The sequence below is a fragment of the Nothobranchius furzeri genome, chromosome 16 (assembly GCF_043380555.1).
Source record: "Nothobranchius furzeri strain GRZ-AD chromosome 16, NfurGRZ-RIMD1, whole genome shotgun sequence".
Classification (NCBI taxonomy): Eukaryota; Metazoa; Chordata; class Actinopteri; order Cyprinodontiformes; family Nothobranchiidae; genus Nothobranchius; species Nothobranchius furzeri.
In genome coordinates this window covers 61,817,209-61,830,782 of record NC_091756.1, presented here as the reverse complement: position 1 = coordinate 61,830,782, position 13,574 = coordinate 61,817,209, and the positions used below count along the sequence as shown (strand labels likewise).

The following is a 13,574-nucleotide window of genomic DNA, read 5'->3' as shown; positions in this document are numbered from 1 at the left end:
TTAAAAATACCAATTTCACAGCAGAAATAAACATGTTTACAGCCTGGTACCAGAACATGTTTTTGGTTTAAATGATCTAGTTTACACTCATGACAACTCTGAGGAGGGTGAATTTTTTTCTCACTCTTCTGTTTAAGTGTATTAAAAGCCTAAAAATCTGTATAATTAATGAGCATCAGACCCACGTGACCACAGAGCTAGCTCCGGGGAAAGGCCTCAGTAGAGCCTCGGTCTGGACTGGAAACTGCTCCGGGACTTTGAGTCTCTGTATGTGTGTATTCTTTTTTGGATATTTTTTGTGCAATTGTTGGACTAAATGACTTGCTGAGGCATTAATTGCACTAATAGAGCGTCCAAGGAGTCTCCACTTCATTTTTTTCGGTAAGTAAAATTATATTTATGTATTTTAGGTCACTGCCGAGCTGAGCTTAGATTTTAACATGTACTGTTTAACCATGAAATTTAAATGTAATAGGGTAAAACCCAGTGCATTTAACATAATGCTGCACTTTAGAAAATGGGTTGAAATATAACATGTTGGTGGAGCTGGGTTCCCACTATCGGCTTGTGGAGCTCTCGGGAGACCGATGTTTTCCACCCAGTTCTCCCCTGGCTTCACGGCTTCTGTTTGCTGCGCAGAATGCCGGCTTGTGGAGCTCTGGGATGGAAACCTTTCCACCCGGTTCTCCCCAGCAGCAGCTCTGCGCATCTCAGATCGCAGCGGCGCTTGTCTGCTGTGCGGCTGCCGGCTTGTGGAGCTCTCGGAGACCTCTATGTTTCACCCGGTTTTACCCAGCGGTCAGCCCAGCGTATCTCTGACTCTGGTGTTGTGCACAGTTAACTCTGGTTTTAGCTAGGTTGCTACCTCCATTAGCTTAGCTCCCACCTCCGCGTTAGCTTTGGGTTAGCCAGGGTTAGCTTCAGGTTAGCTTGTAGCTAGTTCGACCGGGTGTCGTCAGTTGATCCCAGTCTTACAGCCCCACCCTCAACTCCTCCTCTCTTCCCTTTTGTGGAATTGGCTGGGCTTGACGGAACCTGTGACACGGTCAAAATGGCAGTGGTGGCCACCTCCCATTTAGCCTCAAAAATGTGATATTGGAGCCTATGGAAAGGAGATGTCCAGTATATGTATGTCGATGGTCACCACCCATCTTGAAAAGTTTGCCCCTCACATATACTAATGGGCCACAAACAGGGCGTTAATATTACCAACCATTTTATTAAGATGCATCCATATAAATGGCCCACCCTGTACTGTAACCATTAACATGCATCTGCTACTAATAATGAAAAAAAGTGTAAGACACGTTTTTTTCTGTACCAGGTCTAGGATCAGTAGTCGTAGACCACTCACTTGTCTTCTTTCAAGAATCGTTTAAGATTTTTTTTTTAATTCCTTAAGGGGTTGTCTTACCTAGCCTAGCAAGCCATCCTATTGACCCTTTGCACCGATGTAACCTAATCACGGTGGTCCACCACAGTGGACGGCAAAAGCATATAAACAGTGAGCGACACGAGTACTAAACAAAGGGAAAAGTAGAGCCTGGAACTGTTTTTGCGATCAAAACAAAAACAAAACTCCTCCAGCATTCCTTCCACTAGTTCATGCCCAGTTCAGTTATCAGAGGAAGTAGCACATCTAGCGGGGCTCATAGAGAGCGGTATGCTAACTAGCTTACCAACGTTAGCTTACGTTCTCTCTGCAGCTGTTCACCGATGTAAACACGTTGCTGACTTTTCCTAAATTCACCCCTCTGGATTCATAACTTTATGTTGTAAACAGCGTTTCACTTTACACCAAAGCTGATTGTTAAGAAATCCGGATCTCTACCAGCTTCTGTTTCTGGTGGTGGTACCGGGTTCAGCTGCTGCTCCCACATCGGAATGAGAAGATCTCTGAACGCCGACGCTCATATAAATAAATAACGTCATTTTAACACACGTAATCATACATCGGAGCTTTAATATTGTTAATAATTGTCTCGCTTTACACTACAGTGGACGGAGCGCAGCCTCCGTGGTGAAATACCCGTCCATCAGAATTATCAATAACTTGTATAAACGCATCACATTTATCCCTGTCCCTGTCTTCCTCGTGAAAGAAATGAACGTTAATCTTACCCGGTAAAAACACGTTCGCTGCAAATCTGAGGCCTGCTAGCCCGCTTGATTGATTGATCGCTGCAGTTCATCTCCGTCCTCAGTCTCCATCAAAGTTATTAAAAAGAAAAAACGAGTTGAGTTTACGTCCTCGTCTCTTAGTGCAGCCGACCACGCAGCAAGCTAAAACCATTTTACTGTCAAATCAACTAAAGAAAAGCGATAAAAGGCCACAAACTGGCTTGTTTTGACTACCTTCACTGGAGTTTCTATGGGTGTAAACAGTCTTTTTGCCGTCCATCATAGCGAAGGGGGGGGTCTCATGAGTGGTGTGACGTCACGTGCAAAGGGTCAGTATATGAGATTATGTAGTCTGGCCACGACCCATAGACAGAGCTCAGTCGTGAGGTGGAATCTGTATTTGTCTTTTAAACTCTCCTACTGGACAATGAACAACGTGACATAATCACCGTTACAGATGCCATTCAATAGGGCAGTCCGTTATACACTGTTGAAAAAGATGCAAATACTGTACATACAGCACTGTGATTGGCAAGACACAAGGCTGTTCGGGCCTACTGAGGCTCCAATGGAGCGTGGCTAGATCAACCTGCAAAGCAAGATAATTCTGCTTCTGTTACCGTCTGTCTAGATTTCTAGGCTATGTCTTAACCTGTACTGTGATGAACTGCAGGCAATATGTCAAAAAAGGCTTTGTACACCAATAGCATTTGACATCATTTGACTGATGTCAATCTCAGAACAGCTGCGCATTCGTTAGAGGAAGTACATAGACCAGGTGTTGATCCTGGTACTGGAGGGCTGTTACCCAGGATCTTTTAGTTTTAACCCTGTTTTAAAGGAGTAGTTTATTTGTTTAATCAATACATTTGCAGTGGTCTCTGTGGGAATGAATGCCTTACAGGCCATAGTCAGGGCACAAAAAAGCCCACAAGCCCCTGGCCCAATAGGACCAAGTCTGCGACATGAGCGCTGTGCTTCAAAAGGGAGGATTTGGAGTCTTGTGGGGAACCTAAAGTCTGATTTATACTTCTCCATCTGTGTTGATGTGGAGACATGTAATGCAATGCAATGCAAGGACTCTCACCAACACCAGCATTGCCTCATCAAAAAGTAAAAAGATATTTAGCGGTGGACATGGAACACATTGAAGAACGCCTCATGGAAAACATTTATTCATCCGTGACTGAATGGGCTCGAAGATACAAAGCAAGCGTTTTCAATCGTGGATGGAAAAGACAAGAAGTGTGAGTTTAGAGGTGCCGACCGCATGAAGAGGTGGAGGAGATGAGGGACAAATCATTCGTGTTATAAAGTCTCAGAAATATATGAACACATTAGTAAATACCATACACTGTACATACTGGACTGGATTCATGAGACTAATGGTGGCATGATACCACATGACCACTGTTTTTGACTGAAAGTTTCAATAATTGATGTGAACTCTGAGTGTACATCATAGTTCCCAAGGTTCTAGCGTTAATGGGTTTGGAGACCCAAAAAGCATACCTCATGTACCCTATCATTAAACATTGGTGCACGTTTATCCTTCACTTGCTGTCACAGCTCACAGTTTCCGAGAGAGTTTAGTGTGCAGTTTGTGTGCTATAGCAACAGGCTTTACTCCGTATGTAGACACAAAACATGTTATATGAACGGTTTATTCACAGATGAGATTTACATGTGGTAGTGTATGCTTATGGTAACATACAAACTGGCTTTTTTCATTCTGTCCATTCCCATGCAATGTACGAAAGTTGCAGTATAAGAAACATAGTTTACACAGATCAACATATTAACCAGGGATTCATCCAGCTTTGTTATCACACTAAGGCTATAGAAGCCAAATGTTGGCATGAACATGAGAAAATGAACTGGGCTTGTCAGGCAGCATGCACAAAAACATATTTTCTGCAAACACTGTACACAATTTGACACATTAAAACAAACATTTTTAAATAAAAATGTGGGCATTTACATGAAATGAAGGAATGTCGCTTCAAAGAGTTCTCTGAAAGGTGTTACTGGACTTTCTTGTCTTTGTCAGCCACCACTTCAGTGAGGTCCTCTGGTTTTATGGATTTCACTTTGGCTTCCATCTGAGTGACCCTCTGCTTGATCCTCGCCTGGGTGGAGGTAAACTCCGCCATTAGCTGAGCGAACTTGGTCTGCATCCCATCCAGGTTGCTCTGCAGTCTGACGATCTTCTCCTCCAGGTCTTTGGGATCAGCACCAGCATTCGCGACCGCCTCATCTATGAGGTTGTCTTTCATCAGGATGGCTTTGCCTTTCTCCTCCAGAGCCTTCTTAGCCTCTGGATACTCAGTGAGCGCCTCCATCAAATCATCTTTGGACAAGGCGAAGAGGTCAGAGTAACCTACACTCCTGATGTTTGCTGTTCGTCTGTTGCCTGCTTTACTACCCTTGATGCCTAGGATGCTGATTTCTCCAAAGTATGCTCCATCACTGAGCACTACAAACTGAGTGACTCCATCGTCCGCCACCACTGCTAGCTTCCCTTCCTTGATGATGTACATTTCTCTGCCAATATCACCTTTCTTACAGATGTAGTCTCCTGGACTGAACACTTGAGGTTGCAGCTTGAGCACCAACTCAATCAAAAGTCCGGCCTCACAGTCCTGGAAAATTCTCACCTTCTTCAGTGTATCCAAATGGACATTGATGGCAATCTCAGCCTTAAGTTTGTCAGGAAGGTTCTTCAGAACTTCCTTCTCATCGCAGGTCTTCTTCTCAGTCCACAGGTAGTCGAACCACTTGATGACCCTGGCTTCCAGGTCTTTGGTGACCTTTCGAAACTGCATGTACTGCTTTATGGAGTCGATCTTTGCTTGAAACTCAGCACGAGAGGCATTCATATTTGAGATCATAGCACCAACGTTGCCGACAATACTAGCAAAAATCAACACACCAGTGAGAAAGTCTCCAATGACAAAAAGGAATTCAACATCTCTGACAGGTGCAGGGGTCTCTCCGATGGTGGTGAGCGTAAGTGTAGACCAGTACAGAGAGTAGATGTATTTTCGGGCCAACCGGCCGTACTCTGGGTGGCTGACATTGGGATACACCCAAGTGTCAGTCCCAAAACCAATGCTTTTCGAAATTGCAAAGAATAAACAAGCATTCCAGTGGATAATGGTGAGGATGTAGAGCACAAGGTTGCTGATACGGAACATGTTTGGGAAGCTGGTTCTGGTCTCAGTTCGCTCAAAGAACTCAAAAAGTCTCTGGATTTTGCAAAGACGGTTGAAACGGAACTCTGGGTTATTGAACCCATATTTGAAAAAAAGCAGATCAGTGGGAATCATTGAGATCATGTCGTATTTAAACTGCGATGTCGTTCTGTATTTATCTCTTAGTTTTTTGGCATCTTTTACAAGCAGGCCTTGCTCAAGGTAACCTGAGAGAGAAACAGAGAATAGACACATATAACAAGAACAAAAAGGTCAAGTTAAGTTTTTTGAACGTTTGCAGGAACATCACCTGTTCTTGATCGGACAAATGTGTCCATGTAGTAGATAATGTCTGAGGTGTAGTCTAAAACTATCCAGAGCTTTGGGTAGGTTTCTTGTAGATCATTGAAGCAGGCCCTTAGTTAAAAGAAGAAAAACAAAAACATCTGTTGGTGCCTAATGAGAAAAACACAAGTTCATGATACTGATGAGGTTTTACCTTGTTACGATCATCATCAGGTTATAAAATACAGGTCCTGCAATGACACTCAGCCATCTGTAGTACTGGTCTGTGGATGGATCCATGATCCAGATTTCCTTTCTGCAAACAGCTCAGTGTTTAGTGGTGTGAGAGCTTCTCCACATCCAAACACCATCCAGACTCAGTCATGTCCATTCTACTCTTAGCTCTTATGGAGTACTCACGGAGGTTCTTCTTTCTTTTTATCGTCTTTTTTATCGTCTTTCTTCTCGTCTTTCTTTTCATCCTTTTTCTCATCCTTATTTTCCCCATTCTTCTTTTCTCCGTCCTTCTCATCTTTTTTCTCCTCTTTCTTTATTTCATCTTTTTTCTCCTCTTTTTTTCTAGTGATCACAGATTTAGTTATAATGGGGACGGGAATGGGTAAGAAGTGGGTCTTAGGAACTAAACTGGGCATCTTGAAAGGACACTAACGGTTGTTGGAGGTTGTGGTGCAGATTGTACATTTCCCCAGCAGATGGCACAACATGTCTACGTTATCTATTTCAGTCGGATGTGCACAACCCACATCAACACTTGCAACAAAAACAATCAAGCTAGCACAATTATAGTTGTATTCTTCTTGTTTGTGTGGAGCAGGTTGAGGAAACGGTGAACAGGAGGTTTTTATTTTACAGATTCTACAACAGAAGATGCTACGAATATCTAACGGTTAAAAACTACTGTTAAAGGAAGATCTAGATCTATTTTCAGGCATACATGAACTTACTCATCCGTGTTGTTGCAGTTATTTATGTTGTAAATAGCAAGAGGCCACTGACTGGTGAGAATTAGGGGGAAAAACAGAGAAAGTAATTTTGAATTTGGCACACACGTTTCAAATAAGGAAGTGGAATTTTAACACATTTTCTGAGATTAAGATTAGGATTATTTGTAAATTTGTGGTTTTCTATGCGAACTTTGAATTTTTGTTGTTTTATTTTATTTCTGGACAAATTGATTTTGTTATCATATCTCATAGAAATGAAAAGGTGTGTCACGCTATCATTTTACTTTAATCCATTTTCACTACTTTTCTGTCCAGGTTGATGCGTCATCACAGCTGGTTAACGTGTAATGCAGGTCTGTATTTCTGTGGGGTGTGTTTTTCCAGACAGATGAATTTTTAGCACCTTGATAACTCGGTACTCAGGAAACTTACTTTCTTTGTCGAAGTTTTTCACGCTGGCCCACAGACTGGGTGTTGCTCTCTCCGCTGGAGATGTCTTTAAGTTTGGGGCCTCTGATTCGCTCAAGAAAGGAGTCCTGCCTTTCTTCTGCAGGGTTCATTCTGTGAGATGTCCAGTTTTGCAGCATGAGGAGGAAGGAGGACAACCTAGAAGGTCAGCAGAAGGTGAAACCAAACAAAGTGGCATCCTTCTAGGATAGCACAAGTAGTTTATTACTTATGCCAAATTATGGTGACTAAAATACTGAGCCTCTCCCTGGGCTGCCACCTTACCATGGTGGAGGGGTTTGAGTGTCCCAGTGATCAGAAGTTTTATGCCTCATAGCGTCACCCATGGCAAACAGGTGAGGGATTAGATAAACTGCAGCCTCATAATTGCTTATGATGAGTACTATTTATGGATACGGTGTTCCCTCACACGGATGCGTGTCACAGGGTCCCCCTCTGGAGCCAAACCTGGAGTTGGGGTGCAATGACGAGCGCCTGATGGCCGGGCTTTTATCCATGGAGACGGGGATTCCTCTTCCTATGGGCTCACCATTCATGGGAGGGGCCAAAAGGGTTGAGTGCAAAGTGTCCTAGGTTGTGGCCAGTGTGAGAGGTTCCAACTAGATCTAGTCGGGCTCACCTTGATGCATGGCTCTGGCTCTGGAAGCAGTTTCCTTGAGAGGGGTTGGACACTCTACCACTCTGGAGTTGCCCCCACTGAGAGGCCCCGAGCAGGGGTCGGCATACTTCTTGCCACCCCATCTTGGTGCTTGTACTGTGGGGTTTACCCTGGTGAATGAGAGGGTAGTCTTCCTCCACCTATGTGTGGGGGGACAGGTCTTGACTGTGGTTTGTGCTTATGCACCAAACTGCAGATAAGACTACCCACCCTTTTTGGAGTCCTTGGTGCTCGGGAGCGCTCCCTCCAGTGACTCCCTTGCTCTGCTGGGGGACTTTAACTCTCACGTGGATAATGACAGTGAGACCTGGAGGGGTGTGATTGGGAGAAATGGCCCTCTGATCTGAATTTGACCAGTGTTTTGTTATTGGACTTCTGTGCTAGCCCTGCATCAGTGGCGACGCCGGGGGCACTAGGGGGCGCTATAGCTACCCCTAGATTAGCCATTGCACCCCATAGCACCCCCAAGTAAATAGATTTTTTTTTTTTACAATTTTATTTTAATGTAACGTGTGGATGTGATAATATTTAACATACAAAACTAAAATAATCAGTAAATTATCATATAGATAGTAAAAACTTAAACCAAAACAGGAAATTGATGTTAACCTTTGACCTCATTTTCCACTGGCGAACGAGTGAAAGGTAGAGCTAGTGGTATGATGGATCGGTTTTGTTGCCCACATTTCCACGGGTTCAGTCAGAAACGAATGAATGTTTGAAAGTGATCTCAGACCCACAAACACCTACGGATCTGGATGAAGAGAGTCGACCCTCAACCGCCGCAGCAGTCCAGGGTTTAGCCGCTGGAAATGCTAACGCTAATGTTAGCTAACCTTGCAACACTATAGATGGTTTTCTGTGTGGCTGTATGTGTTTAAGATTTCATGGAGAAGTCAGTGATTGTTCATATGTTTATGATGTATATTAATGATTGTTTCAGGTGTTGTTGAGGTGTTGTGCACGCATGTGTGTCTGCTAGTGTTGAAGGTGTTTTAGAGAACAATAGCTACGCATGACCACTTCCTTCATAGCACCCTCAATAAAAAGACTAGCTCCTTCATAGCACCTGCAGAAAAACATTTCTGGAGCCGCCACTGCCCTGGATCGTCCCTAATGAACACCATCTGCATGTGTTTTGTGGATTCGGAGAAGTTTTTTGACTGCGTCCCTCAGGGGACTCTGTGAGGGAGTATGGAGTACTTCTTGTTTATGAGTGAGGGGAAAATAGAGCCGCAATAGGCATATTGGTGCTGCATCTGCAGTGAAGCTGGCATTATACCAGTCTTTCATGGTGAAGAGAGAGCTGAGATGGAAGGCAAAGCTCTTGATTTACCCGTCTACATGCCAAACCTCAGCTGTGGTCACGAGCTTTGGGTAGTGACCATATGTAAAGAATTAAATCGTGGGTACCAGAGGTCAAAATGAGTCTTCGCTGCAGGGTGTCTGGGCTCTCCCTTAGAGATAGGGCTAGAAATTTGGCCATCCGGGAGGGGCTTGGACTAGATCCCCTGCTCCTCCACATCGAGATGAGCCAGTTGAGGTGGCTCGTGCGTCTAGTTAGGATGCCTCCTGGACGCCTCCCTGGTGAGGTTTTCTGGGCATGTCCAACTGGGAAGAGACCTAAAGGATGACCCAGGACATGCTGGAAGGACGATGTCTCTTGACTGGCCAAGGAAAACGTTAGAATTCATCTGGAAGAGCTGGCCTAGGTGGCTGGGGAGAGGGAAGTCTGGGCCTCTCTGCTTAGGCTGCTGCCCTGCGACTCAACCCCAGACAAGCAGAAGATTTTACTGGACGGGTGGATGGATGGTTAAAAGAAGCAAGTATTCATTTTGTTGCAGGGTTTATCACCCAGATGATGACTAACCTCAGTAAAATCTATACCATCAGCTATCATCAGATGACCGTTTATCTTTTTACTCGCTATTTAGATTTTGTTTGCATCAAAATAAAGACGGACCCAGAAAGTCCCGCATCGGTTTTCTGGATGTTCACCAGTTTTATCAGCAGCTAAAAGATACCACTTACATTTCTCTCCTCAGGAGAGTCTCCAGCGTGTCTAAAGCTGTACCAAACCCACATTAACTAGACAGAAGCCAGACTTCCAGTCTGACATCCTGAGTGCTCAGACTCGGGCTTCAAAGATGGAACATGGCGTTGGCAAATGAAAGAAGACAGAGACTCGACATCCCTGCTCATTAGTCTCTGACTGCATATGTACATTACATTTGTGAATACCAGCTCACTCTGCGAAAGTATTACACCTACCTGGCCACTGTCCTGGCACCTGTCCATGAGCTTCTATGGGACTCTGAGGACACGTCTCTCTCAGAGATGTCTTCACGATGAGAGTGGCTCCTAACAAACAGCAGGAGGATAAATGTGACATTAAGATCATGTAAATTTGATGACTAATTTTCTAAAATTCTGTTTTGACTGTCAAACACAATTTAAACATAAAGAGATGACTCGTGACGGTGCTGCTGCTAATGGTGTTTACCGACCTGCTGTCTCCATTTTCAATGACAGCAAGCTCATCGTCCGACGTGCTGTTGGGCAGCCGCTGTCTGGCTGAAAAGGAGTTTTCACTGCAGACTTTTGCCATCTTGTCCTACGTGACTCTCGGGGTCTGGAGCACACAGGAACAAGATCAAGCTATCATCCCGTCAGACTGAAACATGACAGCGCCTTTTTTTAGTCTCAGATGAAACATTTCAGAAATGAGAGGTGTTGCTGTGTTGTCTGTTTCGGTGTCTGTGTGAGCATAGCGCCTAAAAATACATCCTGCTTATGTTCTTGAACACTAAACAAGATCAGTGCCTTCTTTATGTGAACCTTCAGCTGGCTTTCAAAAGCAGCTATGGCTTACAGGTAGAGTGGAGCTGGTGTGGTGTGTATACAGCAGGTTAAGTCTATTAGGACACAGCTTAAAGATCTTGAGGCCGAGGGCAGAAAAACAGCACTTTTATAAATACACTCGTTTTTATATTCTGAGAGTGGACAGGGAAATCCAGACAACATAGCAAGGTTGTAAAATATTTGTGGAGGTGTATTTACAGCAATGCACCTTGATGATGGTGTCTCCAGTGGGAGTCACTGACCTCTGAGTAAAACCAGTGGTTGTAACACGTGCACTCATGCAGATTAGAGTTAATACCGAGGAGTTAAGCAACCCCCACTAAATTCAATCACACTGAGAATTGCCAAGAAGCTGAGTGTTTGAAGGGTGATGAGAGGTGAAGCCAGCAGTGTCTGTGCAGTAAATATGAGTTATGTCGTTATCTGCAAGCCGCTCAGCGCCCGTGTTGGGTTGCACATTTGCATGAATGTGCTGCACTGAAAATTCAATTCAATTCCATTCAAAAATACTTTATTAATCCCAGAGGGAAACTGGTTGCTGTAGTAGCTCAGAATAATAATAATAATCAAGTCATCAAAGAGTTGTTGTATATTACAACGGCTGTTGGCAGGAAGGATCTCCAGTAGCGGTCAGTGTTGCAGCCAAACTGAAGAAGCCTCTGACTGAAGACACTCTTCCGTTGTCGGACAGTCTTGTGAAGAGAATGCTCAGGGTTGTCCATCATTTTCTTGATTCTCTGGAGAATCCTTCTTTGCATTATCTCCTCCAGCGGTTCCACAGTCGTCCCCAGAACAGAACCAGCCTTTGTTATTAGGCTGTTGAGCCTTTTCAGGCCCCTGCTTCTGATGCTGCTACCCCAACAGACGATGGCTGAAGAGATTACACTCTCAACAACAGACTTGTAGAAGATCTGAACAAAGGTTATTCAACGTGAGTTCGTTTACATCCACTGGACAGGACTGGGGTGTGTGTCAGCTCTGAAGTTAATTTGGAAATGATGAAAATAGGAACAACATCTGAGACTAGGGGTCTTTTTAACACAATCCCGGGCTTAGCTCTCAGAGATCCTTTTGTTTGCACCAGCGTCACGGCTGGATTTCAGATTGTTGTAAAAATCGAGCCTTTACTATTCGTTAGTTTTCACATTTTAAATCTTAACCTGAAAAAGACGATGATGTTCATTTAGTGCAGTTTTAAGTTAGTAATAAGGCTTCCTAAAAAGCATAAAGGTTTTAGAAACAACCTGTGGAAAGTCTCTGAGGAAGTCTGCTCTGTTGGATCCAAAGAGAACACGTAACTCACCTGTTTGACGCTGACTCACTCAGAGTTCTCCAACCCAACCAACACATCAGTTATCCACTGATCCCTGCAGTATAATCCCATCTTCCAAATAAAAATAAATACTTTTTATGTTTGTTTGTTTAAATCCAAGGAAATATCACCAAAAAATGATCTCAGCACACAGTCATGTAAAAAATAACCGAAGGCTGTCCATGATTAGAGCCGGTAGCTGTGCTGCAGGAGATTTGTGCAGACTGAGCTGACGACTCTCAGAGTCGGACACAGGGAGGGGGGAGGAGTCCTGGTCCTCGCTGCACCTGCTGCCACGACCCGGTTTATAACTGAGAACATTAAAACAACTGAAACTGATCATGACCCACGTTTATCTACTGGGCACTGATTGTGAAGTGATGCTTTAAAAAGGAACAGTGTGGTCTCATTTAGATTTGAAGTCACGTTTGAGCTGTTTATTTAAAAAGTTGCACCGCTCCGTGCCGTTAATGTCACTTACCAAAAACATCAAAAGACCTCAAAAACAGGGACTCTACTTACCCCACTTTTATTTTAATATGCTGCTTATATTTTAACATAATCTGACTCTGTTAACTAAGTTTTTATTATAAAACGGCCACATTTACACTGCCCGGCCAAAAAAAAGTCACCACTTGGATTAAACTAAGCAAATAGGTAGGAGCCACCTATTGGATAAATTCAGCTGGTAAAAGTTATTTAACCCCACCTGGTGCAATGAGCAGCTTCTCATTTCTTAAACAACCACGTGGAAAGACACATCTGGTGGTCGTGGGAAAGATGTTAGTCTGTTAGAGAAGGGCCAGATCATTGGCATGCATCAAGCAGAGAAAACCTCTAAGGAGATGCAGAAACGACTAAAACTGGGTTAAGAACTGTCCAACTCATTAAAAACTGGTCTGATGAGTCCAGATGGACCCTGTTCCAGAGTGATGGTGCATCAGGGTAAGAAGAGAGGCAGATGAAGTGATGCACCCATCATGCCTAGTGTCTACTGTACAAGCCTGTGGGGGCAGTGTTATGATCTGGGCTTGCTGCAGTTGGTCAGGTCTAGGTTCAGCAACAGGAAGTGCTCCAAGAATGAGGTCAGCTGACTACCTGAATATCCTGAATGACCAGGTTATTCCATCTTCCCTGATGGCACGGGCGTATTCCAGGATGACGATGCCAGGATTCATCGGGCTCAGATAGTGAAGGAGTGGTTCAGGGAGCATGAGACATCATTTTCACACATGGATCAGCCACCACAGAGTCCAGACCTTAACCCCATAGAGAATCTTTGGGATGTGCTTTAGAAGGCTTTGTGCAGCGGTCAGACTCCACCATTTTGTTTTTTGAGCCTTGTCTTTAGAGAGTTCAATACTTTTTGACATTTACTCGTGTTATGGCTGGTGCCATTTATGTTTTATTTCATTTCTTACTCCTCTGTTTTTATCCCTCTTGTGTGAGAGGAGCTGTTTTGCAGCACCTAGCTTCTCCCACACCTGTCTGGCTCCACACTGAAGTCCCAGCTGGTGGCAATGACGATCAGCAGCTGAATGAGGACTGCATAAAAGCCACCAGCCCTCGTCATCAGGGAGCAACAGGCTGGACATGTGGCAATGCCGTTGGAGATGAGTTTTTATGAGGTGGGGAAAGTGTTTCATTTTGAAAAACAATTTTGCACTAGACGTCTTATATTTTCTCCACGTGTCATTCCAAACTCTTGG

At 44.0% G+C, this 13,574-nt stretch overlaps 1 protein-coding gene across 3 annotated transcripts; it reads right to left on the bottom strand.

The window, feature by feature from the left end:
* Positions 1-4,145: 4,145 nt before the first annotated feature.
* Positions 4,146-12,018, bottom strand: cnga3a (cyclic nucleotide gated channel subunit alpha 3a). 3 transcript variants are annotated; one of them, XM_054749678.2, is made up of 9 exons: positions 11,857-12,018; positions 10,199-10,323; positions 9,963-10,052; positions 6,998-7,171; positions 6,566-6,616; positions 6,021-6,179; positions 5,815-5,916; positions 5,626-5,732; positions 4,146-5,542 (listed from the first exon to the last, which is right to left on the bottom strand). In XM_054749678.2, exons 2-9 carry the CDS (start codon positions 10,297-10,299, stop codon positions 4,146-4,148), a joined length of 2,181 nt encoding a protein of 726 aa, XP_054605653.2. In that variant the 5' UTR covers positions 10,300-10,323; positions 11,857-12,018. The 3 variants fall into 3 exon arrangements, with proteins under 3 accessions (XP_054605653.2, XP_054605654.2, XP_015831984.3); XM_054749679.2 differs by having other exon boundaries at positions 6,998-7,126; XM_015976498.3 differs by lacking the exon at positions 11,857-12,018 and having other exon boundaries at positions 10,199-11,626.
* Between the last annotated feature and the right edge of the window lie 1,556 nt (positions 12,019-13,574).

Excerpts from the sequence above, each read along its gene's own strand:
- cnga3a (XM_054749678.2), bottom strand. The coding sequence starts at position 10,299 with ATGGCAAAAGTCTGCAGTGAAAACTCCTTTTCAGCCAGACAGCGGCTG. Across the intron at positions 5,917-6,020 it reads AAAAAGAAAGAAGAACCTCC|AAAGGAAATCTGGATCATGG; the intron begins GTGAGTACTCCA and ends AGCTGTTTGCAG. Across the intron at positions 5,543-5,625 it reads ATTTGTCCGATCAAGAACAG|GTTACCTTGAGCAAGGCCTG; the intron begins GTGATGTTCCTG and ends TTTCTCTCTCAG.